We start from the raw sequence: 27,140 nt of genomic DNA, 5'->3' as shown, positions 1-27,140 counted from the left end.
ATTATGCTATTTAAATTTTGAGTTGATCTATTTAATAGGCTAATACATAATATAGATATAATATATACTACTATAGACTTCTTTCTCGCCTTTGTTCTTAACCTATCATCCATCTTAAACTACTCCTTACTTACTGGACACTTGACTTCTTAACACAAGCGTTTATACTCCATCCAATCTTCTCTCCTTTCGCTCTTCTGCTATACTTTCAATTGATTTTTCTTACTTTCTATGATTTTTTAAACGTTCTCATCCCACTACCAGGTGTCCTTGTTTTCTGCCATTCGACTCCTACTCTTACCAACATTTTCCTTTACAGTGTTCTATATATGACTAGCAAATATATTCCGCACATAATTTATGTCTGCCTCAACATTTCATACCGTCCTCTCTTTTACCGTTTTTAAAAACTCTTTTTCATATTCTCCTTCCAATTTCCTCTACCAGATTCTGGATTTTTCTTCGGTGTTCTTTCTGTTTTTCTATATTCTACTTCTTGCATGATCTCAATTATCTCTCTTCAAAATACTTCCTTGGCCATTTAATCACTTCCCACTTGTGGTGTATAGGCACTTATAACATTCAGCACTTTTTTCTCGAAAATCAATTTTGCGACTAAAATTCCATGACTTTTCCTATCTACTTCTTATACTTTACTTTTCGTCTCATCATTCATAATTATCCTGACATCATTTTTTGTACTAGACTTTAGTTTTTAGTTTTAGTTATTATCGAGGTGGACATAATGCCCATGCACTCAGACCTGTTGGTCCATTGTGCGCACCTCATACCGATTTGTCTTGATTCTGTTTACCCACCTAAGTGTTATCACCAAAGTGTTAATACATTACCAACCATAAAGTCACCTCTAAAGATGACCAAAGAGTCCTGTCTTTTTGGCGAAATTAAGTATCTCTCTGGGTTTTAGGTTTTTAATATCCTCTTTTTCAGGAAAAGGTTTATTCAAGTAGTTTGATCTTAGTGTGGACAAGGCTTCACATTCGCACATGATGTGAAATGAGTCTTCCTCTTCTACTCCACACTTCCTGCACAATGGTGATTCCGATACCCCCATTGCGTTAAGATGTTTAAGCAGGTGACCATGTTCTGTCAGTAGACCAGTCAGGGTGCTTATTTGATGTCTAGTCATGCTATTAAGATCACCCAACTGTAAACCAGGGGTCTTGATAAACATTTTAGATTGTCTAGGTACTACCAAACACTTCCAGATTTTCCTGTGTTGTTCTCTGCACCAATTCTTGGGTAGTGCTTTGAGCGATTTCTCAGTGAGTCCTATCACTGGTTCTGGTCCAACATAGGTATTCTCTGCTCCTTTCCTGGCTAGAAAGTTGGCATTCTCATTTCCTATGACACCGTTGTGTCCCGGTACCCACGCTAGTGTAACTTTGTTGAACCTCGATAGTGATTCTAAAGTTTCCCTGCATTCGAGGACCAGCTTTGAATTCACCTGATCGTTACAGAGTGCCTTCAAAGCCGCTTGACTATCACTTAAGATAGTTATCTTCTTATTTTTGTATAACAGCAGGTTCTGAGCCCCTACCAGTATCGCCATCATCTCTGCTTGGAAAACAGAGGGTGTTGTGCCAATGACATACTGACATTTATTCGTGGCTTTAAACCCCAAATTCCAGCACCTACCTTTCCTGATTTTTTGGATCCATCTATATATCACAAATCCTCCTTTTTCTGTCAGATGGTTGATATTCCATTCTCTACGTGTAGTGATCTCCACTTTGTAGGGAATGTTATTCTTAAGAACCGGTTTGATCCAAGTTAGTCCAAGGGGTATTCCAGAAAGCACTGGTCTATCTCTTTTAGTATTTTACCATGTTCTGTTGTATCACTCTCCAAAGTCCACATACCTAAGTTGTGGAATCTTAGTGCTGTAGCTTTGGCGTGAGCTTTCACCTCTAGATGCAGAGGAGGCAATCCAATTAGTGCCTCTAATGCGACCGTTGGTGTAGTTCTTAATGCTCCAGTGATGGCCATAGCAGCCATTCTCTGTGTACGACTAAGTTCTTTCCTAGCTGTAATGACTGCTGTTCTGGTCCACCAGACTAGGGCACCGTACAATATCATAGGTTTAATCACTAATGTGTACAACCAATACATAACTCTTGGTTTAAGACTCCATGTCTTTCCCAAGGCTCTGCTGCAAGTCCACAATGTGGTCATTGCTTTTTTGATTCTTGACTCAACATGTGATTTCCATTTTAGCTTACTACCAAGATAATACCTAAGTATTTTACTTCCGATTTTAAGCTAATTTCTTGTCCATTTAGACTAAAAGTGTCAAGACTGTCTAGTCCTATTCTCCTTCTAGTGAACATAAAAACCTCTGCTTTATTTGGATTAACAGATAGACCGTACTTACTACACCATATATGTATAGTGTTAAGTCTCTGTTGTGCTAAGTCTATAATAGTGTCTGGGAATTTACCTACCACTGCTATAACTAAGTCATCTGCATAGGCTTGTGTATAACAATATTTGTTTAACTCTCTAATAAGCGAGTCCAATACTAGACAACATAGCAAGGGGGATAGAACCCCACTTTGTGGGCATTCCTGTTTGACACTCTTGATTACTTTGGTCTCATTGAGCTGTCCCAAAATGGAGCGTTCCTTAAGCATGGATTCCATCCACTTAATAATAAGTGGTTCTATTCCATGCTGTCGTGCAAATTCACACATAGCATCGAAGGGAGTATTGTCAAAAGCCCCTTCGATATCCAGGAATATACCTACTGCATACATTTTATTCTCTACAGCTTTCCCTATCTTAGTAGTTAAGCAGTGTAGAGCTGTATCAGTAGATTTCCCTGTTTGATACGTATGTTGGTTTTCATGTAAAGTGTTCTCCTTAAGAGGCCCCTCCTTGATGTACCTATCAATAAGTTTCTCCATAGTCTTAAGAAGAAAAGAAGTAAGACTTATTGGTCTGTAGGATTTTGCTTCATAATAGTTAGTGCGGTTAGGTTTGGGTATAAACACCACCCTAACCTTACGCCAGCTTTCTGGTTGATAACAATAGGCAAGGCATGCCCTAAATATTTTGCAGAGATGGGGGACGATTATCTCTAACCCTTCTTGCAGAAGTGCAGGGAAAATTTCGTCACAGCCTGCAGCTTTAAAACTGCCAAAGGCTTTTATTGCCCATTTTATTCCACCTGGGGTTATCACTTTCCTGGTTAGTCTCCAATCAGAACAGGTCACACGTTTGTCCTGTGCATCATGTTCCTGTTCTTTGTTGTTAATTGCACAGTCAGGAAAATGTTTGTTCATCAAATATATATATCAAATATTTAAAGAGCATAGTTAGGTTCCTACCTGGGTCTATGTCCTCATATGGTATGTATCCTGAAGCTACTATAATATTTTACCATCATTTAGTGTTACTTTAATAATAGTCAAGTCTGCACTTGATAGATTAAGTATCAAGCTGGCTTTAACTTTATTATTAACCAAAATGTAAGTTCTTGGTTTATCTGTTTGTTTATAAAACAGTTTAAAATTCCTTAGATTTAGCCCCTTAATCTGGTCACCATTTATCCATGGTTCCTGAATAAGTGCTATTTGTAAGGATATTGTAGGCTTCTCAGTTAGGGTCCTTAGTAATACACTACTGGCCCCTTTACTGTGATGCAGGTTTATTTGCGTGAATTGAATTGTATTGTCAGCCATTCAGAAAAACTGATGTTGACGCCTGAGAAAGTACGCTATACTAGGTGTGATACAGGTGTCTGAAATAGTCCCTGTGTCACACAGCCCCCCCCCTATGGATGGTGTCCCCCCACCTTCATCAGGTGGTGACCGTACCTTAGGTTCGCTCTCCACATTTCCTTTTGGAGAGGTTCCCCTCAGCTGTGGCCGTTATTGAGGGTGGCGGTTTCCTGGGTCCCTTTCCCTTACGTAACACACTTCCTCCCTTCCCTTTCGAGGCAAGAGTGAAGTATGTCCATTTATTTCATACCTGTGCCTTACCTTCTTTTCCGAGTAGCACTGGTGATTCCTCAGCCTTCCTCTTCCCAGATTTTTGAGGAGTGGATTTTCTCACATCCTTCCGGGCTGGTGGCTGCTTGGCAACATAGTCTGTGAATAAAACTCTGCCCATTCCAAAATATAGACTGCGCTTCAGTTTCTCCAGTTTGATCATGCTCTCTTCGTCCACACTTAAGAACAAAGTTTGTCCTTTCGGGCCAACCTCTGTCTCATGGTGGACTTTTCAGATCGCTGTGTTCAGCCCTGGGTTTTATTTTGCCAAAATTTTCAAGATCTTCTTGGACTATTTTGGCAGCCCTGGTATATGAGTGACCATCCGTTTGTACTTGATCGGGTTGTAGACTTCCAATTGAAGTTCTGCACCGTCCCAAGGTTTTATCAGGTTGACATGATCAGTGAGCCACTTAAGAGAGCTCTCTTGGGCTGCACTGATCACAAGTGCCCCATCAGTGAGTCTGGTGTCTTCAAACCTTGGTACGTCAGTTCCATCAGTAACCGACAGTATCAAGTCTCCAACACAAGACTCAATGAGTAGCCCCTGCTCTGTGGTCAACTTGTTAGTGGGGTAGCCTGCGAGGACCAGAGCCACTTTTTTATCATCGGTTACCACGTCCCTGTACCGACCTACAGGGACCCAATGACTTTTCTTACATGAAGGTTCTTGACCCTTGTCTTCAGGTTTTTGAGCTTCGGTTCCCTTTGACTTTTTCAAGTCATCGGTTCCCTTGTCTCTCTCCTTTGGTAGGTTCTTCTGTCCCTCCATGATTGCTCGGCTCCTCTTTAGCTTGCGCCTCCGACTGCCGCATAGTTTCTCTGGTCTAAGTTTTAGACCCTCAATTTTGTCAGCCACTGCTCCCAGTTGATATTGCGATTCCTGGTTTACATTTGTTGACGGTGCTGTCTCTTTGCTAGTAGACGGTTCACCAAGTGTCCCGTTGTTCGCATTGAGACCTTCAAGTTCGGCGATTCTTCTGCGAAGAGTCGCCAGTTCACGATCTTGTTCCGACAGATTGTCCGTAGGATCACTGATCTTCACAAGTTCGTTGTTTTATGATTTTTTTTATGTTTTTGTCCATATAGTTCCCACAAATAGTCGAGAAATAAAGGTCCGTCACAGCAGAGCTCAATACTGTGATAAAGCTGTATACTCTATGGTGCGCCAGGTGCCATAGAGGATCCCAATGGTCACTTTACCTTTCGGCTAACTACCCTGTGACAAGTTAGCAACCCTTTCACTTGGTATGGCTGGGTTAGGGGGGCCTATTCGCNCCCCTTTCACTTGGTTTGGCTGGTTTAGGGGGTCCTATTCGCTGTTAGCAAGCAGGTATGCCCAGGCCTACTGGTCCCAACTAACCAAAGTCATGACCGACTAAGAGCAGGGGTACGTGTTGCCAACCCCACTGAAATAACTAGGGTCTACGGGGTTGTTAGGCCCGTAATCCTTGCGGATTCCCCTGCGGGATTGTACTAGACCTACCTGAGTATATTATTTTATAACCCTCACTTATTTCCCTTGATTTTTTTTTCTTTCACTTAGTTTGCTTTATACAACAAATGTTAACTTTTCTCCTCTTCAATACTTCTACCAGTTTATGTTTCAATATTCCAAGTACCTATTCTAACTTTATCTATCATTCTCCCTTATACACAAGTTCATCCTAAAGTTAAGTGATGATGTCCCTACACTGTGGACACTATATGCATTGCGTAGACCTGTACACATGACTGATGAAACAGCTACCGCACTAGTTAATTGGCTGGTAGCAAACACTTTATTCCTTAGGTCTACTTCGTTTCTAACTACTCTATTTCCTCTCACCTGTTGTCCTCGCGTGCATCCGAAAGGGACACAATCCTCCTAAGTTTTATTCAGGACCCCGCATACTTTTTGACAAAAATTTTACGACAACTTTCAACCTGATGCAACCTTATTAGCTGCCTTTTAAGACTGATAGATGGGCTGTGGAAGTATTCTTATCCCCTATTTACAGGGAACACCATACTCTAGTAATAAGTAATACAAAATGTGTTTGAACGTAGTCTAAAAAGAAAATATAAAAAAAAAAAATCAATGATTTTATTATTGAATCAACATATGAGAGATGTCATAATATTGTGGGATATCCTGAATATTATTGTAAGGGAAAAATGGAATGATTAAATACATTGTCATTTAAAAAAAATTTTAAACATAGTCATGTGTAAATTTTGATTACAATATCGGTGAGCATTGTAAATAGTCAAAATATAAAGTGAGCTTAAAGTGGAGTTAAAATTATTCATCAATACATATAAAACCTTTCTTTTGTTTAGATGATTTAATTTTTTTTTTCAATTATGTTATTTATAAACTTACATTCCTATAATTTTTATTATTTAATGCTAAATATAACAAATAGCCTATCTAAAATTTTTTGATAAGGCCAGTCAATCACGTCTATATTTTTAATAAAAAAAAAATTTCAATTTTGTTTTTGAATATTACTAATGAAAATAAATCTAATTATTTATATTTATTCAAAAAAAAATTTTTCAGAGTAAAAAAATGTTGGTTTATTTGAGATGTGTACCAGTATGGAAAATGCCTAAAAATTGTGTTGATCAGGTACACGATTTATAGAAAAATATTATTATAAATAATAATTTGTTTGAAATCAAAATAAAACCTGAGTTTGAAGTAAAATTCAAAATTTTAGTAGAGAATAATTAACCAAAAACAGTTATGAGAGTTATAAAAAAAATTAATATAATACTAGCCATTTTCTTCAGATATCTTCTTGACTTGATTTTAATAATTAAAACTTAAGAAACTTTGTTATTCGCAAATTAATTTCTTATAGAAAACAGGTGTAAAATTATTCAAAAACCTGATTTTAAATTTTACTATTACAGATAATTTTTTTTACATGTTAAATACAAAATTCGAACACTAAAATTACTGTTTCTAATCTTATTAAAGTAAAAAATTCTATTATATCACCAATAAGTTTTATTTTTTATTTTATTTCATTCAAATAAGTTTGCAAAATAATATTTCATTAGTAGTAGTGATGGATTAAACTATATTAAATTTGGATCTAAGGGATATTTAAGTGTTCAGATAATTCATATATTTAAAAATATAATATGATAACAAAATAATTTGTTAACTACCAAAGCTGAGAAGGTATTAATTTTACTATAATGTATTTTAATTATGTAAATGAAAATTATTTTAATTTTAAAACTCTGATTATATACAATGGTATTTCATGTACATTTAAATTGTATATTGCAAGTGGCAGAATAGTGATAACATAAAAACAATATTTTCAATTCATATAACAAATCAAATGAATTATAAAGTGTTAATATTTTATTAAAATACCATAACATAGAATTAATTTTTTTGCTTAACAATACTCTTTTCAAAAAATTGAGAGAAAAGAGACTATGGCAACTTTTAAAGTGGCTAGATCCTACGATTTTCGACTATAAATTTATAAATTATATAATTATAATTATATATAGAATGATCAATATGTGGCGGTCGAATGTTCTAGAATGTTTGGCCGCCGCAGCCTCTAGAAGATTCGTCGCTCTACATAAGCGTGTGGCGGTCGAATGTTCTAGAGAGTTCCCCGCCGCCTCTAGAAGATTCCTCTGACTATTTAAGGGCAAGATCGTCGCTCCAGTCAGTCAGTCGATCAGTCAATCACTTACGCATTCTGTCTTAAACGCGCTTCGTCTCTCGCTGTTATTTGTTAGTTCGTTGTAATATAGTATTTTTAATTAATTTTTAGTCGACTCCGGTTCCGACTTATCTTGTTACCCTCAACAGCTACTACGGGAACGACGCCATGCCACCGATTACGACCTCAGCGCGGCCAACAACAGTACCATAAAAACTTACGGGACGATCCATCTCAATTTGAATTTAGGACTTCGACGCAGTTTCCCGTGGAGTTTTATTGTCGCCGACGTGAGTACTCCTATCATTGGTTCCGACTTCATGGCATACTACCACTTGCTGCCGGATTGCCGTACCAAACGTCTTATTGATGGTGTCACAGGCTTGGCTGTGAATGGTAAGGTTTCCTCTGTAAATCAATGCAGCATAAAATCAGTTGCCAACACTTCCCCTTGGGCTGCACTTCTCGCAGAATTTCCGGACATCACACGTCCCACCGGATTGCCCAGGACAATAAAACATCAAACAGTGCACCACATTCTTACGACACCTGGTCAGCCAATAGCCTGCCGCCCACGCCGCTTAGCTCCAGGTAGACTAAAAATCGCCAAACAGGAATTCGCGGAAATGGTCAAGGCAGGTACCGCTAGACCTTCAAGCAGTCCGTGGTCTTCACCATTACATTTAGCACCGAAAGGGGAGAACAGCTGGCGTCCTTGCGGTGATTACCGCGCGCTGAACGCCCGAACTATACCAGACTCCTATCCAGTCAGACACATACATGATTTCTCGCACAACCTGGCTAATTGCACGCTATTTTCCACAATCGATCTGGTAAAGGCTTACCATCAAATACCTGTTAATCCGGACGATATATGCAAAACAGCCATTACCACTCCATTCGGACTTTACGAATTTCCTTTTATGACATTCGGATTGCGAAATGCTGGACAAACTTTTCAACGCTTCATAGACGAAGTTACCAATGGGTTGGACTTCTGTTATGCATATATTGATGACATTTTGGTATTCTCTAAATCGGAAGAGGACCACAAACAGCATTTACGCACTCTTTTCGGGAGACTTTCTGACTACGGTGTTGTCGTTAACCCGCAAAAATGTGTATTAGGTTCGGCTGAGGTGAAATTTCTAGGTTACCTAGTATCTTCTGAAGGCACCCGCCCGCCACCGGAACGCGTCGAAGCCCTACGACAGTATCCATTGCCAAAATCTATGCAAGGATTACGCCGGTTTTTGGGAATGGTAAATTTTTATCGCCGGTTTATTCCCAAAGCTGCCGACCTGCAAGCACCACTTCACGGTATTCTCAAAGGCCCGAAGACAAAAGGTTCCCAACCGATAGAATGGACTCCCGAGTTAGAAAAAGCGTTCACCACATGCAAAGAAAGTCTTGCGACCGCTACTCTTTTAGCACATCCTCATCCAGCCGCACGACTTGGACTATTCACAGACGCATCTAGCCAATCTATCGGCGCATGTCTGCAGCAGCGAGTCAATAACATCTGGCAACCCATAGCATTTTTTTCAAAGAAAATGTCGGTGAAACAAAGTGTGTGGCCTGCGTATTATTGTGAGTTGCTTGCCATCTATGAATCGGTGAAGGCACATTGTTGAAGCACAACCATGTACCATTTTCACCGATCATAAGCCACTCGTAAATGCTTTCACCCAACGGAGAGAAAAGATACCTCCTACGCAACTCAACCAGTTGACATTCATATCCGAATTCACCACCGACATTCAACACATTAAAGGTGATGAAAATATCGTCGCGGATACAATGTCACGCATTGAAGTTGTGTCTCTCCCGCTGGACTACCGAGCTCTTGCTGCATCTCAAGACACGGATGATGAACTCAAACATTTTTCTGACAACAATTCATCTCTTCATTTGGAGAAGGTACTAGTGCCAGGATCTTCAGCCTATATTTATTGCGACACGTCAACGGGACGCCCACGACCATTTTTGCCACAACGATTCCGGCGTCACGCATTTGATCAGTTACACAACCTTAGTCACCCCGGTGCACGCGCAACAGCTCACTTAGTTTCAGAACGATTTGTGTGGCCAGCAATGAAAAAGGATTGCCGTTCCTGGGCACGTGCCTGCGTCCACTGTCAGCGATCGAAAATAAGCCGACACGTCTCAGCCCCACTGGGAAACTTTGAAACACCTTCACGCCGATTCAAACATGTTCATGTCGATATCATCGGTCCATTGCCGCCATCACAGTCCTTCAGGTACTGTCTGACGGTAATCGATCGTTTCACCCGTTGGCCGGAGGTGTATCCACTCGAACGTATAACAGCAGACGATGTCACTAAGGGTTTCCTCAATTGCTGGATTTCACGCTTCGGAGTACCTCAATACGTTACGACTGACCGTGGTACTCAGTTTGTTTCAGCTACTTTAAAAACTTTAGCAAAACGTTTTGGTTTTACGCTTCGCCCCACTACCAGTTGGCATCCTGCTGCAAACGGATTCGTCGAACGAATGCACCGACAACTAAAGGCAGCCATCATGGCCCACGCAAAAGACTCGTGGACTGAGTCACTGCCTATCGTGCTTCTCGGAATACGTTCTGCGTTTAAGGAAGACTTAAAAGCCACGTCTGCGGAACTTGTTTATGGTGAGCCTCTTAATCTTCCTGGTGATTTCTTCACAGACAATCAAGATAATAGCAGTACGTACGACCCTACTAGTTTACTAGATCGTCTTCGCAGTGTTTTGAATAAAATCCGTCCAGTACCTGCATCTCGCCACTCAAATCCACGATCATTTGTTTTTGCGGACCTTAAGGACTGTTCACACGTATTTCTCAGGGAGGGAGGTGTCCGAGCAGCACTTCAACCGCCATATCAAGGTCCCTACGAAGTAATTGCCCGAAATGACAAAACGTTCACAATAAAAGTTCGAAATCAATCAGTTACGGTGACGATTGATAGAGTAAAACCTGCCTACCTCATGGTGAACGAAAGCACAACCGATAGCCAGGCACGTGCTCCACCAGCGACTGCCCCGAATACGCCCAAACAAAAACAACCGCCTAATACCGATCCATCAACACAGCCAGTACGAACAACTCGCTCAGGCCGCCGAGTCAGATTCCCGGACATTTTTGACCCTAGCTAACTCCACTCCGTAGGGGGTTGGTGTGGCGGTCGAATGTTCTAGAATGTTCGGCCGCCGCCGCCTCTAGAAGATTCGTCGCTCTACATAAGCGTGTGGCGGTCGAATGTTCTAGAGAGTTCCGCCGCCGCCTCTAGAAGATTCCTCTGACTATTTAAGGGCAAGATCGTCGCTCCAGTCAGTCAGTCGATAAGTCAATCACTTACGCATTCTGTCTTAAACGCGCTTCGTCTCTCGCTGTTATTTGTTAGTTCGTTGTAATATAGTATAGTTGTTATTAAATCGTAAAAGTGTTTATTACTTCTATACATTACACCTCGCTACAAATACGTAAGGAAACGAATTTCTATTATTCTCATAGTTTATAACAAATGGCCTGTTTTCTTACTGTTTGAACACCTTGTATGTAAATACAATATTAAATCACCCCTCCAGTTTACGTAAATTGGGTCCTTACTTCTACAGAGCATGTACTCTATTAAAACTAATACTTTATTAGAAAAGTCGAGATATCCTAATAAAAAAATATTTTACAGTAGTACGATCTAAAAACTAAACATTGAGTGTAGTCGAATAACAATAATTAGTTGTTTTAGCCAATGTCCCTTGACGAATAGTTTTTATAGAAAAGATAATATCAAATTATATGTTTTAAAATGATTACAATAGTTTTATACTGTTTCGTTTAAAAACATGACCTCAGGAGCTTATATTTTTACATATCATTTAATCAATTATTTATCATTTAAATATTAGTATAATAAAAACTAACGATATTTATTTCTTTTTAAAGTATTTATTTGAGACAATCTTTCAGTTTTAAACAAAATTTTTCAGAAGTTTAACTTAACATTTAATGCATAGTGCTACATTTCGCTACATTGATTTAACTTTATTAGACTTAGAACAATCTATAAACTTGTGTTTTTTTTTTTAATTTATCGATCATGAAATTCAGTATGTGTTTAACGTTGATAATGGTAACATTGTTTCCAAAATACGTATCCGCGACTTTTCATTAATTTTTTTGTGGCTTTGAGTTTAATATTTTTTAGTTTTTTAAATTAATAATATTTTTAATATAGTTTTAATTTTACTTATACTTTACTACATATACATTATTATTTAAGTTTTCACCATTTTTATTATAAGAATTGATATTTAATTAAATGTTTCCATTTAAAGAAGTAACGTGTTTTGACTTGTTCCTCTTAAATTCATATTGTAGAATGAAAAATTGTAATATATATATATATATTAATTTATTTATAACTATAGTTTATATATTTTAGGTTCAAAATATGTTGACTTGTTTTATGTTTAAGTGAATTCATTGAAATAATTGATACTCAAATTATATTCCTTATTATAAGAAAAATGTCAACCAAAACAATTTATGATGATATAAATTTAGCATTTGTTATTAATAGATTATTGTGCATGTCTTGCATCAAAATTAAATCTAATAGTATATCTATTCATTGGGGACTCAGTTTATTTCTCCCTGTTGTAAGTATTTTACAAGCAGAAGTAGCATTTCAATTTTTTTGGTGTGAATATATTAGTATAGAATATATATTATGGGTGTAACGGATTTAGGGATTATCTCTCATTTTGACGTTGATTAGCTGAGGCCAGATAAACTGTAACTAAAGGGCCAAATTTATTACACTGAATTTTAGGTAGTCATTTGTATACTTCACCAGTCAGAAATAACTATTGTTTAGCACAGATAACTAAAAATAAATATAGTTATTAAGAAAATAATTTTATTAAGTGATAAATAAGTTCAGATAAAATTACCTTTTTAATTTTCATCTAAATAAAGATTATGATAACATGATTTTTATTTAGATAATATGATAGATATTTAACCAAAGAAACATCGTTTAAAATGTAAATAAAAACAAATTTGCCTTACTTGTTAATGATCATAGAAAGAAATTTTGAATATATAATTATCTAGTTATTGTATCTAAATATTACTAAAACTATATTTGTCACTCTTTTTACAAATTCAATCTACTTCATAAAAAAATCAAGCTAGTGTAATGTAATATTATAAATTTAATGAACTTTTATTGGTTCCAAGTTTGAAAATAAGATTATAATTCGTAAAACAATTACAGTGAACAGAATTCGATTGCAATAATCTTTTATATATAATATTTCAATTATTAGAAAAAATTAAATAGATTAAACAAAATAATTTTATATCAACAGGTTTTAAATATAACTGTAAATGGATTAATTTTTGCAAATGCTTTCCGAAGACAATCTCGAATTGTGTGGTATTGGGCGCTTAGTGGAAGTTTGAGAGAAAATTTTAGGTTCTTAACATCGGTGTATTATTCTGATAGAAAAATACCTAAGATTGTTAATAAAATTCATGACTTCGATGTGAAATATGGATATCAACTTCGGGACAAATCTTCTTCTACATATTATATGTTTATTTATATACTATTAATAACGCTGATATTAATTTTCAGTGGTATAGATTTGGTATTTAATGAGATTTCAATCGAAAATTTTGACTATGTTATAGTTAGGTAAAATATTTCACAAAATTATACGTGTATATCCTAACGAACATTAACATTCAATATTACTAAAATGTAATTCGCAGGTATTGGAACACAATGTTTCCTGTTTCATTCCTAATTTTATGTGACGAAATATATCGCCGATTTCAAACGTTCAACAATGTATGGAAGCATGAGATATATAGATTGTCGATGGTCGAATCACAGGCAGTATTTAAAAAAATGGAAATGGCCCGTTTAGCACATGCTCATCTCTGTGAACTTATTACCGACGTTCGTTCAGCTTTTGGATTTCGCCTTTTCACATATTTATTGTTTGTATTTCAAGATCATGTGGCACGAGTTTTTTTTTTTTTTTACTTCAAGTCAGATGAATTGAATGAGTTTTCTAAAAAAATTGATTCTGACATATTAGAACAAGTTTTATTCATCGTGCATAGTTGGATTGGCATATTTCTAGTGACTAACATATCTGATAAATTGACAGAATCTGTAATTATTAATTTGTTTTATTTTTTAGTGTGATTCTTTCATTAATAATTTCATATTTAAGTACATATTTTAAAACATCATATTTATGTATAGAACAAATAATAATCGATCTGATGCTTAACAAGGAAAAAATTAGTTCAATAATATGTTTAGATTTATCCTACACGTATAATATCGACACCCTCATGGGAAGAACACAACTCAATATAACATAACTTTTCAGGTTATTTTAAATGTTTAAAGTTAAATTATTTGTCTATTGGAAATTTAAAATTAAAATAAAACATTTCATTTATTTAAGTAATAAGAGCAAATTAGAATATTTGTTATTTACTAATTATTTTCTTTCATTAACCAAAGTCCTTGAATTATGTTCTTTAATTTTGTAGATTATAAACATATATTTTAAGTAAGTCTTAACTTGGGAAATTTTTATTAATGAACACGTAACTCTTGTCATAATTGGAATTTTAAAAACAAAACTGAAAAGTGTTAATATTTTATTAAAATTTTATAACATAGTATTTTTTTTGCTCGATAATGCTCTTTTCAACAAATTGAGAAAAGAGACACTATGACAACTTTAAAAGTGGCTAGATCCTACGATTTTTGTCTATAAATTTATAAATTAAATTTATTTTTGTGAGAAAAAATTTATTTTGCTTGAGTTACGACTCTCTTCATCAATAATTTTAATTTTAGATAGATTTAACATCCATGATTGCCGGGAAAAGTTAATTTATGCTTCTTTGCTCTAATTGATTTATAACTTTTTGTCAGTAAAATTTTCAAAATTTTGATATAATGTATAGAAATAAAATTGTTCAAAATTATTTAGAAACCAAAAAAATTAATTAAATTAAGTTTTCTTTCTAAGAGGGTCGATAGTATAGTATATACGATATTACTATGGTGATAATATTTTGTTATTAACCAAAAAAACCAAGTGGGTCTATTCATCCTTGATCATATAAAGCTTCTAATTATGATTCATTGTTTTTGTAGTTATAATGTCTCTCATTTAAAATATTTTAATATTTTACAGAGTGTACAAATTTCTTCACATCTGAGAAATATAATATTAAGGAAACTTCCGAAAAAATGCGTTGATCAGGTAAAACTTGAACTTTAAAGAAATTAAAAAACATTTAATAAAAAGGGTTTTGAAATGTTAAAAACTTAATATTAATTTAGTTATAATATTTCAAAAAAATTTTACACAGGTTATTTTATTTATGTGTCAATTACAAAGAACCAATACTAAAATAACAGCTCTTAGACTTTTTACCGTGAACAAATCTACATTATTATCTGTAAGTATTGAATTTTTATTTAGATATATTCAGCCTAAAAGTATCAACTTAAATTATAATTATCACACTGTTTCATTGCAAATCCACTGAATAAGAATAAAATAAAAGGCCTCCTGCTATGAATCATGTTTTAACCAAATAATAGTACCATAAAATTATATGACACTATTAATTTGAAATATAAATTTTTTCTGTAATTAAAATGGATGTAACGTGACAAAAAATAACTATTTATTTTTTTGTTTATTTGTATAGTTATATATATTTGTGTTATGCCGAATGCGTACTGCGTCGGCGTTTATCAGTTTGTGCGCGCGCGAGATAGTCAGCTGTGTAATACTTCAGACCGGTTCTTGGACGACATTTGTGTGTACATTCACCCCGCTTCTTTCCTATCTTGAACGTCATTTGCACTGCTCACCGCATACATTGTCGCCATATGATTTAAATTGTTCTTAATAATTTCCGGCACTGGGTATTAAGTATTTTTTTTGACCTCTACTCTAAAGGCTAGCCGTGTTGTCGCCAACGGACCGCCGGGTCAAACGACGCAAGTTTTGTCGGAAATTAGCCATCGTCAGAACTGGTACGCTAATTTTCGTCCGTATCGTGAGTTTTCTGTTGTTGTGTGCGTTGCAACTTTTTAATTTTTTATATATATTTTTCGTGAGTGTTCGTTATTTTTTTTTATAATGCAAATTCTTTGTTGGTTGGCGTCGGCTAATCCTGCCTCCATTTTCTGTAGCCCCGAAGGGCTGGTAATGTATAGTTTATTATATAATGTTTTGAGCCAGATTATTATTTATTTTTTTTTTGTGCGCCGTGCCATAAGCACGTGTGGCGAATTTTTTTGTATTTTTTTATAGTTTTTTTTTTGTATAGGTGCCCTTATTTTTATTTAGGTCCCTCAACATGGCAAGCGTGTTCCAATACCACCTGTCATGTTATATATTTTTTTTTTATAGGTTTTATATTATATTTTATTGGGTGATGAATATGTTATTAGTACAATGTGGCGACGTAGTGCATTTTATTCCTGATGTCCCAACGTCTTGCAAGCTAAGTCTAACTGCCAAAAACCAGTCGCTTACTTGGGACGTATACCCGCCGTGCTTAGCGGTAATACCGCGATTAATAGCCGGCGAGTACCCGAAGACGTTCACCGTATTCTCTAATAATAAAAGTGTAGGTGTAACTATTTTTTTTTTATTAATGTCTGTTTTTTTTCTCTCTGTTCCCCTTTAATTTGTAGACGAGGTTTTTTGACCATTCGGTCTTTTGCCTCGTAGTAACTTAATTTTTTTTTTTTTTTTTTTACTTAATAAAGTCCCTCTTATTTAACTTAACCATCATATTTTTCTTTTTTTTTGCGTATTCCATCTTCAATGGACTCGTGTATTTTTTTCCTTTCAAAAATCAACTCCCCTAGTTTATAAGGTACGGGCAACGGCCTTGTATAAGGTTATCCCTCATTGATATGGTTATGTGACAACTGTCACGAGGTTTTGGTGTACATCTACTATCAACGACTCAACGGACATCAACTTTAATATTTATTAATTTTATATTTTTGGTTAATTGTTTTAATATACAAAAGTTAATTTTTTTAAAATCCTACTGTGGTCCGACAATACACTGTCTCGCCCAGTAGGTTGGCGACCCTTTTCTTATAATTTTGTAAAACGCCATGAAAGTTACAAATTTTTCGTTGCGGCCAATTAGTTTGATTTTTTTTTATATATTTGTAACCTTTCATGGAATACTAAGAAAATACCTGAGGAATAAGCTGGTGAATAAGCGACTAAATTTCAGTAATTCGTAGATACATTAAATGTAACCACGTTAATAGCTTATACAAAATTCCTATAAATGGGAGCCGTTATTAACGGTTATCATATTAACGATATTAAATAGAAATACTTCTTCATTGATTAATAATTATGTTGCAACCTACAATAGTTCCTTTAAACCGAACACCTTTTGAGTTTTATAAATTACATGGTCTCTTAAAATTTTGTATACAAATAACAAAAAATAAAACTGTCCCCATTTTGATTTTTTTTAAAAATACATTAATTTAATATAAAAAATTTCAATTACTTTTTATTCATGATGTTTCTTTACTATTTTATATATGTTTATTAACATTCAATTTGAAAGTTAATGTCGTTTAAAACAATATTATATTATCCTTTTAAAAAAGGTGTAAGTACTATTTAATACAAATATATGTTTTATACATTTAAATTGAAAATTTTATTATTTTTTGTTTAATATATTTAAAAATATATTCAAAAAAAGTTAACATTAAGTACTATATGCTATTCAATCCACCTTGTCCTAATAGTCAACTTGCACCATTCTCCTCTACGTCTATTGAACTTTCAGTAATAATATACTTTAGTCTTCTTAATCAGTCTACACTTTTTATTTTTTAATTTACCTAGATTAATTTACTAGTTTCCCTTCTGATTTTTAAAAATTACCTGCAATCATATTCAAATTGGAATAAAAAATATTCACAATTTTTATTTTTAATTTTAACATTTAACATTACTTTAAAATAATTTACACATTTTTCTAAAGAAATGTGAAACTATTTTTATTTTATATGATATACTACGTATAATAAATACACATAGTTCCCTCAAATCACAAAATTCAGTATTACCCCAAATTACTATTTTGAAAGAAATGTTCAGAAATAGAATTGTCATTTTAAATTATACTATTCAAGTATATATTTTAATTAAAGACAATAACATTGTTTATAAATATATGTTAAAATTATTATATTTAATTTAGAAGTTTTTGATTTTTTTAACTCGAAATTTTATATTACTCAGTAATAATTTTCCAATGATCTTAATTTGTTGATATACTCCCTTTTTATAAATTAAATTTTGGTAATTTATTTTGTTTTATTTAGTTGATTTTAAATTTTATTCAACTGGGAGTTTACTTTTTACTAAAATGATATCAGAAATTGTTCAATAAAATTATATTTATTTGTTTCAGATGTTAATGTCGTTAGTTACTTATACCATTGTAGTAATAGAATTATCACAAGATCTAAAGCGGTATTTTAATAGTACTCCTGTATAAAATTTAATAAAACTGAAAGAACCTGAACAAATTTTTAGCTTACACTACTTTATACTTTTCATAAAAACATTTATATTATTCAAATGTCCATTTGTACTTACAGTAAATTATTTCTTAACTAATTTGAATTAATAAATTATTAATGAGTAATAACATTTTTAGAACATTATTAAAAAAAAAATACTATTAGGAAAGTAATTTTACATAAATATTTAATAGCTTTTATGTATTATGCATTAGTATACATTTAATTATATATAACTTAGTTGTACAAATTTCCTATTTAACTATGATATTGCAAATTGTTATAATTGTGATGGGAATAAGCTAATACTTTAGTTACAAAATACTTATTTAAAATTCATAGCTTTATGTAATATTAATCATTTGATTAATACTCACAATATTTAATTTTCGGAATTGTAAAAGTCTAAAGAACTTTTTTTTTTGATATAAATAAAGTTTTTTATATCTTCTCGTACTAATGAATACGCTGGTTATTTATTAAAATAAAGTATCTACCAAATGTCAATAAAAAGCGTTTATGATAATGTGAGATTAGCGTTAATTATTGACAAGATCATACTAATATCAAGTGTTAAGAACGTTTTTCGTGGGATACCATCTTTTGGATGGGGAATGAATATTTTGTATCCTATCGTATGTACTTAATTATTTTTTTTTTAATCTATGATTGATTTGAATTTTTAAGTTAAACTCATATTAATAAAATCGTTAGTTAAGTCAATTTTTTGTTAAAAATTATAAATATTGTTTGTGTTTAATACTATTATGTTTTCATTATGCAAAGTAGTATTGTTTAGAGTATTTAAACTATAATTATCTCACACGCCAATCTTTTCTATTTTAAAATGTTTTATTATTTAAGTGGTTAATGATAAATGAATTACTCTGTATAATACGGTTATGTATTTATTTATAGATTACTAACATAATTTTATCTGGTTGTCTTCTATTATATGCTACACGTCGGCAATCATCTATAGTATGGTGTGGGGCGCTTCATGCAATTGTAAGAGAATTTGCCCGTTTATTTACATCGATATACGCCGATAGAAAAATTCCTATAATTTTAACAAAAATAAATCAGTATGACAAACAATATGGTTGGATATCAAAAAACAGATCTGGTTTAAGATACTATTTGCAGATTTATATTATATTTTATCTAAATATAATAATTTTAGCTAACATTAATATGATATATTATGGGTTTACAATACAAAATATCAGCAAAAATGCATTAAGGTAAATCGTAATTTATGTTAAAAAACATGTTTAATTAAATATTTAATATAAATAATAACTAAAAACTAAAAACTTCAAAATCTGAACTTTTTTATATTAATTTATTTTAAAATTAATGCCCAGTTGGACATTTTTATACAAGATACTTAAATATTACAGTTATAGTAAACGATTAATGACAAAACGTTTAGCGATATGAGGCTAAATTGAAATAGATCTGTTGTTAGAAATATTATAGATTTACACAATTAGTAGATAGAACAGTTTTATCACTTTCAAAAGATATAAAAGAAAGAATGGAAGGTTATTTTTTATAATGTCGTAACACAATAAAAGAAAGGAAACAGGTGTAAATGTAATTGTGATGTGTACGAAGATGAAGATGAGGATGTGGTGCCTGCTGTCTAATTATTCACGTGCGTGTTGTCGTACAGCAGTCACCGTGCTCGGCTGACACTCCGGGTTAGCTGTGGGTGTCGAAAGGCTGTTGTTATAGGAAGGGACTAAGGGTAACACCTAGGTATGAGGTGCAGACGAAGTGCAAGACACAAGTACTCTGAAATGTTGTGGAAGAGAGTAGATAGGTTAAAAAGGAAAAAACAAAGACTTAACTTTAAGCAGTAAGCCGGACAGTGACAACCGAGTACTGAGATTGATGAATGACACAAGGCACTGGAGTCGACTGATGACGATGGTCAGGTATTTTGGGTTTTTTATAATAATTAGAACTAATGCCAATTTGGCAATAAATATTATTTGTTAATTAATCAGTCTCAGGAAGCGGATGTGCTGTCTGTATTTTATTAAAATAATTCTCACGCTAATGGTAACGTGACACCATCACAGTAATCTCTGACAAAAGATTTTAGCGGGATTTAGGGAAAGATTATACTCAATTTTATAGATACAATTATTTTAATCAACTTTAGACATTCTTTTATACTTAGTTCTTAGTTGTGAAAACACAAAATAGTTCGTAGATGATTTTGACTTCTTAAAAATTACATAGACTCATTTTATTTTCCGTTATAACCTATTCGAGTCAAAGAGACTCAACGGGGATATTCAGACGCATAATAGGATTTCTTTGGATTAAAACGCTGAATAGCAGATAAAATTGCATCATTAAAAATATAAGCGACATCAACAATAGAATAAAGTAAGATAGTTGTAACCCAATTATAGTTAAGAAAATTAGTCATTAGACTACAGTCAACCATTTTAAGTCATAGTAAAAATATGAAAGGGTAGGAGAACCTACAGCGTAATGCGAGTATTCGAAATAAAAGGAGGATATTAGATGTCACGATACAGGTCATTATGCATCAGTGAATGAAAATAGTTTGTAAAAAATAATAACAAAAGTATTATTATGATGAATTAGATTGAGATCGAAGTTATGCTATAAAGAAATTAAAAAAACCCAGCACAGGGGGGTCGCGGCATAGTGGTGACGTGGCATAGTTAGATCAAGTATAATGATATCTATACAGTGATTAAAATCACTATAAAAAAAAACGCTTCGATGCAAATCTTTAGATAGTGTTTAATTTTAAAAAATTGGTGTATTATTCCAAAAGCTACATGATCTGCTAGTTCCTTATTACTATCATTATTAAGATAAAGTATGATGAATGAAAAAGGATTATTAAAAAATATTATTTCTCATAAAAAAATTGTGTTGATCCATACACTTTTCAATAAGTTATAGCATTATAAAGTTAAATATAATATAAAAATAAAATCGAGTATTTTCACACGAAAATAGCATTCGATAGCCATTTTCGCCGTGAAGACAAGTCCAGAGGTCAAATTTTTTTTTTTTAAATTAAAGTATATTACATTAGCTTTAATTTATATATAAAAGTGTCAGACCTTCCGGAATATTTTCAAAAGTTAAGTTGTTTTTTGTGAAAAAGTTGTCTTTTTAAATCCCCCTCTGTGGGCAGATAAAGGGTCAGATTTACAAAAAAAATATATCAAATGATAGGTAATCAAGCATTTATATAAAAAAAAAAATTATATTGATATGTTCATTTTTGAAAAAGTTACGGTTTTAATAAAAAAAAATTGAAAAAATTTCGAAAATTAGCGATTTTTAAATTTGTAATTTTTTTGGAGGTTTCCCCAATTTACAGGGAACGANATTATATTGATATGTTCATTTTTGAAAAAGTTACGGTTTTAGTAAAAAAAATTGAAAAAATTTCGAAAATTAGCGATTTTTAAATTTGTAATTTTTTTGGAGGTTTCCCCAATTTACGGGGAACGAGGGAATTTTTTTCAATTTTTAAGGGTAATGTCTTCGACTAGATACGATTTGTGATCTTTTGACGTATTGTTGAAAGAANAGGGTAATGTCTTCGACTAGATACGATTTGTGATCTTTTGACGTATCGTTGAAAGAAATCGGTTCGGTAAGAGCTGAGAAAAAGTGGTACAGAAAAAAAAAAAAAAAAAAAAAAAAAAAACACATCATAGTAAAACCAATACCTTCTCAGCTTCGCATCGAAGCTAAAAGTGAAGGTATCAGCGATTAAAGATAAATTCTGTAATAAATACTTGATGCAAAAAGACCCAACTAGTTGTTAGACCAAATAATGTTAGGCAAGTTGAAATTGTCACAAAGTATGCATGTTTAGGGTGTGAATGTGGATTCAAGACATTCAATGGTATATACAAATCATTCAACAACAGTAGTTGGAGTGTTAGGAGGTAGTAATACTGTCCCATTCGAAAAGAATTAAAATACATTAATTTATTATTTCACTTAAATAAGTCTACTTTTCATGACTATAAAAAAAAAAGTCAAGTATAGAAACAGAAAATTTTTTAAATTTTCCTTAATCTTTTAATTTTTTCAGTTTTTACTATAATTGATTTATTTTTAACTTCAAAATATCTCACAAATACTTGTTACAATTATGTTATGTATTCCAAATGCTTACTTAGAAATTTTTCTATTAGGTTAATAACTAATAATGTTTATGATTGTTCATAACTTCTAATATTTTTATGATATTTATTCTTAAAGGTTTAAACAGCCTTATTATTTTGTTTAAAGTTAAATAAACGCAAAGTTTATTATATTTCAGATATATGACAACAATTTTTCCATTGATGTACTTGGTGTTATGTGATGAATTAATTTTTCGATTTCAAGATTTGGAAAAAAGATGGCGAACAATTGTCTATGAGACATTAAATAATAAAACACCATTTTCAACTGAAAAATTAGAGACGGAGCGTTTAGCACATTCTTTTCTTTGTAATATTCTTGAAGAAATTCGCTCAATATTTGGACTACGTCTTGCCACTTATGTCTTTTTTGTTTTTCAAGAACACTTAATACGATTTTACTTTTCAATTTACTTTAAATCATATATGATAGACGATTTCTCTAAAAATGAAAAATTGTTTTATAGTGATATATTATTTTTTATCACACATAGCTGGATAGGAATATTTTTTATTACATCTTTTTCCGAAAAACTCACATTAGCTGTAAGTAAATTTTATTAATATTAAATATTTTATGGTAAATTTTAGGAAAAAATGTTTGGCTTTTTTTATTTATGTATATTTTTTAATTTATCACCTATAAATTACTTTTTATAATCATCCCTTAAAAATTATAGGGATGTCATCTTTATTTTTTTTTTAATGGCAACTACACAAATTACTAGTTTATTTAATAAATAATGTAGTAAATAAGAAAATTATAACGATAACAACTTTTGGACCGGTATTTAGGAAGTTAATACAATTTAAAGTTATAATTGGAGGTGTGAAGTGTGTGCAGCTATTTTGATCACTAGTCATTTTCTGATTGTACTCTTCCACTAACCTCATCTTATCATTTAGTTTGTAAAAACTTAGCCCGCATGATAAACACATAATTTATTAAAATAAAGTCAGCCTATAATATGTAGAAGCCTTGTTACATTACTTTCTTGGTGTTTTTTGTAGTAACTAATTCTTCTTCTTCTATTTCCTCGCCTTAATCCCAACTACTTAGGGTCGGCCACTCTTATCCTAAGGTTCCACTTGACACGATCTCAAACATCATCTACGCTCATGTTAGCCGTCCTCATATCGTAGTTACTAATTAATTTAAAAAAAAATATTTTTCTTTATTAAAAAATTTAGTTTAAATGTAATGTGATAAACAAAATTTGCTATCGATATTTTCATTATTTTTTAATTTTATCAATCAGAACTCTTTTATTCTACAACAAGAAACATTAATAATTCAATAAAAATACACGAATAATAATAATACTTTAATTAACATTTTTTTATTTTAATTAATGTAAAAACCATTTTAAACATATTAATCATAAACAAATACAAAGCAACTTTTTTCCTAATTAAAAACATTCTTAATTATTTAAGATAAAATTTACTTTTTATGAAAGTCAAACTTGCATTTAACATTTGTTTAGAAACTACTTTTTATGTTAAAAATAACTTTATTATTAAATGTAATTAATTAATTTTTTTAGAGTAAAACAATAATGAGTCACCTGAGAAGTATACCAATATGGAAGTTATCTAAAGAATCTGTTGATCAAGTAATTACAATTTAGATTTTAAATTATAATTGTATATAATTTAAGAATAATACATTTTTAATTATTCTGTTACACAACATAGTGTACATAAATTAGGAAAATGAAACATTTTTTGTAGTGAAAACTTCTCTCGGGGGGCTCTGGATTTCATTGGAATAAACAGGTGAAACGAGTTAGCGACACTGACAATTGTATATCTGTACACATACATTCTTTATGTATACAGTGTTCAGTAAGTAAGGAAACAGATCAATTGTTACATACAATGAGAAACAATAGAAATTCGCTCCCTTAATACTAAACACTCTATATATACGTGGGCGTGCGCGTCATCGCTTGAAAAAAATAAGAGTGAACGCATGAAAAAATCATTGACACTGATAAATGTAACGATTTCAATTTAATATATCTATTTTATCATAAAGAAATTGCATTTTATTATATTTTAGTTATCATAAACTGATATTAACAATTATAAAAGATGATAATAATAATAACGAATCTAATTCAAATGTTGAGGAAGTGTAACATGTAAAAATGAAAAATGAATAAAAAACTAATTTTATAATAAATCTATTATGTTTATTTATTATACACCGACTCACTAAAGTCTGCCGTTTTTAAGTTTAATTTAAACCAATAATCAATGTTTATTAGTAGAAATTTTCATTTTTGTTTACTGTCCCAAAGCGGTAATTTGGGGTTTTGTCTTTTATCATTCTTTAATTATGAAATTGAAAAATTTATAATTTAAATAACAGATTATGAATACGCAATTAATAAAACGATAAAAATACGTATATTTTTCAATTTCCAAAAATTGAATTGAATTTTTTTAATTTTAGGTGGTCTTTTTTATGTACCAAGTACAAAATTTAAAAACTGAAATATCGGCTTGTGGCCTATTTACTGTCAACAAATCTATTTTATCAACAGTAAGTATTTTCATAATATTGACATAAATTAAAGTCTATTATGTATCCATGCACTACTTAAATTGTTTAAATAATCATCTTTGTTTGCATAATTCAAGTGAAATTTCAAGGCAAAAAATTAAATCGACGGTACAAGAATCATCTTAATTTATATTTATCAAATTTTTGGAAAAACAGGGAATCGTATTGGTTTATTTAACATAAAGTTGCGAAAAATGTTATGTTTTTTAACATTATCTTTTGATACATTGTTAAGTAACATTAGAATGACACCTTCTCAGAATTACATTGAAGCTAAAATTTGTATTATGTCATATATAAAGAGGTGGCGGCACAGTGGGGTCATGGCATAGTTGGTTCCAGTATAGATGATATCTGACAGTGATTAAAATCACTATCATAAAAAACGCTTCGATGCAAATCTGTAGATAGTGTTTAATTAAAAAAAAAAATTTGTTAAAATAGCATATTTTTAAATATGCTAGCCATTTGCTCATAGAAGATAGATNATATGCTAGCCATTTGCGCATAGAAGATAGATCGTCAGGACAAATTTTTTTTTTTCATTTTATATAACATAAAATAAGCTTTAATTTGATATATGTTTAAAGGACGCAGTATTTCCGGAACATTTTCAAAAATTAAGTTGAAAAAGTTATTTTTTGTAAAAAAGTTACTATTTTAAATTCCCTCAGTGAGCAGAATAAGTGTTAGATTTAAAAAAAAAATTATATCAAATGAAAGGGAAATATCTAAGGTTTCAATACAAAAAAATATTATTTTTATTTGTTCATTTTTAAAAAAGTTATAGTAGTTTTAAGTACAAAAAACATCTTGATAAAAGATAATTTTTATCGCAAACATTACATTTTTTTTTAATTTTCGACAGCCATTTGCACATAGAAGATAAGATGTCGGGACAAATTTTTTTTTTTCATTTGATAGTATATAACATAACCTTTGATTTGATATATGTTTAAAGGACGCAGTATTTCCGGAACATTTTCAAAAGTTCAGTTGAAAAAGATCTATGTTTTTTACAATATTTTAAGTTTTGAACATCCCCTATATAAGGGAAAATTGTCCAATTTTAATAAAAAGTATGTCAAATCAAAGATGTACTTATAATGTATTTATAAAAAAAAAATTTGTGCTGATATATACATTTTTCAAAAAGTTATAGCATTTTTAAGTTGAAAATTTAAAATCGAAAATCGAAAATTTTAACACAAAAATAGTGTTTTTTTAACTACGGCAGCCGTTTAAATGTAGAAGAAAAAGTGTCGGGACAAATTTTTTTTTTTCATTTTATAGTACATAAAATAAGCTTTAATTTGACATATGTTTGAAGGACGCAGTATTTCCGGAACATTTTCAAAAATTAAGTTGAAAAAGTTAATTTTTGTAAAAAAGTTGCTATTTTAAATCCCCCCCAATGAGCAGGTTAAGTGATATATTTTCAAAAAAATGATATCAAATGAAAGGTAAATATCTAAGGATTTATTATAAAAAAAATGTATGTAGATTTGTTGATTTTTCAAAAAGTTATGGAAGTTTTAAGAAAAATTATAATTGATCATTACGATGATATAAAATTTATGAATTGATGTACTAAAAGATGACTATAATATATTCATCCACTTTTGCTTCTTTGAACAAAAAAAATGTATGAAATTAAACCTCAAACAACTAGGTCTTTTATTAACTGTAACCAAAATGAAAACTATTATACAGAGCAATTCTTTTTTCATAAAACAAAAATATTTTATTAAATGATACTATTTAAATTACATACAGAGTGAGTCACGAAAATATGACAAATTCAATAACTTTTGATCCAATTAATATTTTACGTTTATTTCTATTTAAATTTTTTTTTACATTTTAGGACTAAAAAAATAACATAACAGACCATATGTTTTAATTTATTAAAAAAAAGTGAAAAAAATTAAAATTTAACAAAAATGTAAAAAAAACTTAGAAATAGCCATTTTGTAGAATAAATTTCAACAACAAATTTGGTGAAAAACATCTTATTAAATTACAGTAGTAAATTATCTGTA

At 31.6% G+C, this 27,140-nt stretch overlaps 1 protein-coding gene across 6 annotated transcripts in view; it reads left to right on the top strand.

Annotated features, from left to right (window-relative positions):
* Positions 1–15,573: 15,573 nt before the first annotated feature.
* LOC126902522 (uncharacterized) overlaps positions 15,574–27,140 on the top strand; it is a 116,803-nt gene continuing 105,236 nt past the window's right edge. For 2 of the 6 annotated variants that reach the window (XR_007703231.1, XR_007703232.1), the window contains exons 1-6: positions 15,574–15,957; positions 16,160–16,379; positions 19,243–19,568; positions 22,664–23,072; positions 24,074–24,142; positions 24,239–24,374. Coding sequence is in view for 2 of the 6 variants with exons in the window: in XM_050679896.1 (XP_050535853.1) it covers positions 15,887–15,957; positions 16,160–16,379; positions 19,243–19,568; positions 22,664–23,072; positions 24,074–24,142; positions 24,988–25,077 (1,185 nt within the window). In the remaining 4 variants the exon portion in view is untranslated. Of the gene's footprint in view, positions 16,380–18,212; positions 18,459–19,242; positions 19,569–22,663; positions 23,073–24,073; positions 24,143–24,224; positions 24,375–24,987; positions 25,078–27,140 lie in introns of those variants that run through there. The other 4 variants (XR_007703233.1, XM_050679896.1, XM_050679897.1 and 1 more) reach the window with 4 other exon arrangements.

The sequence above is a fragment of the Daktulosphaira vitifoliae genome, unplaced genomic scaffold (assembly GCF_025091365.1).
Source record: "Daktulosphaira vitifoliae isolate Bord-2020 unplaced genomic scaffold, ASM2509136v1 Scaffold_3, whole genome shotgun sequence".
NCBI classification, from domain to species: Eukaryota; Metazoa; Arthropoda; class Insecta; order Hemiptera; family Phylloxeridae; genus Daktulosphaira; species Daktulosphaira vitifoliae.
This window is presented reverse-complemented; position numbering and strand designations above follow the sequence as displayed.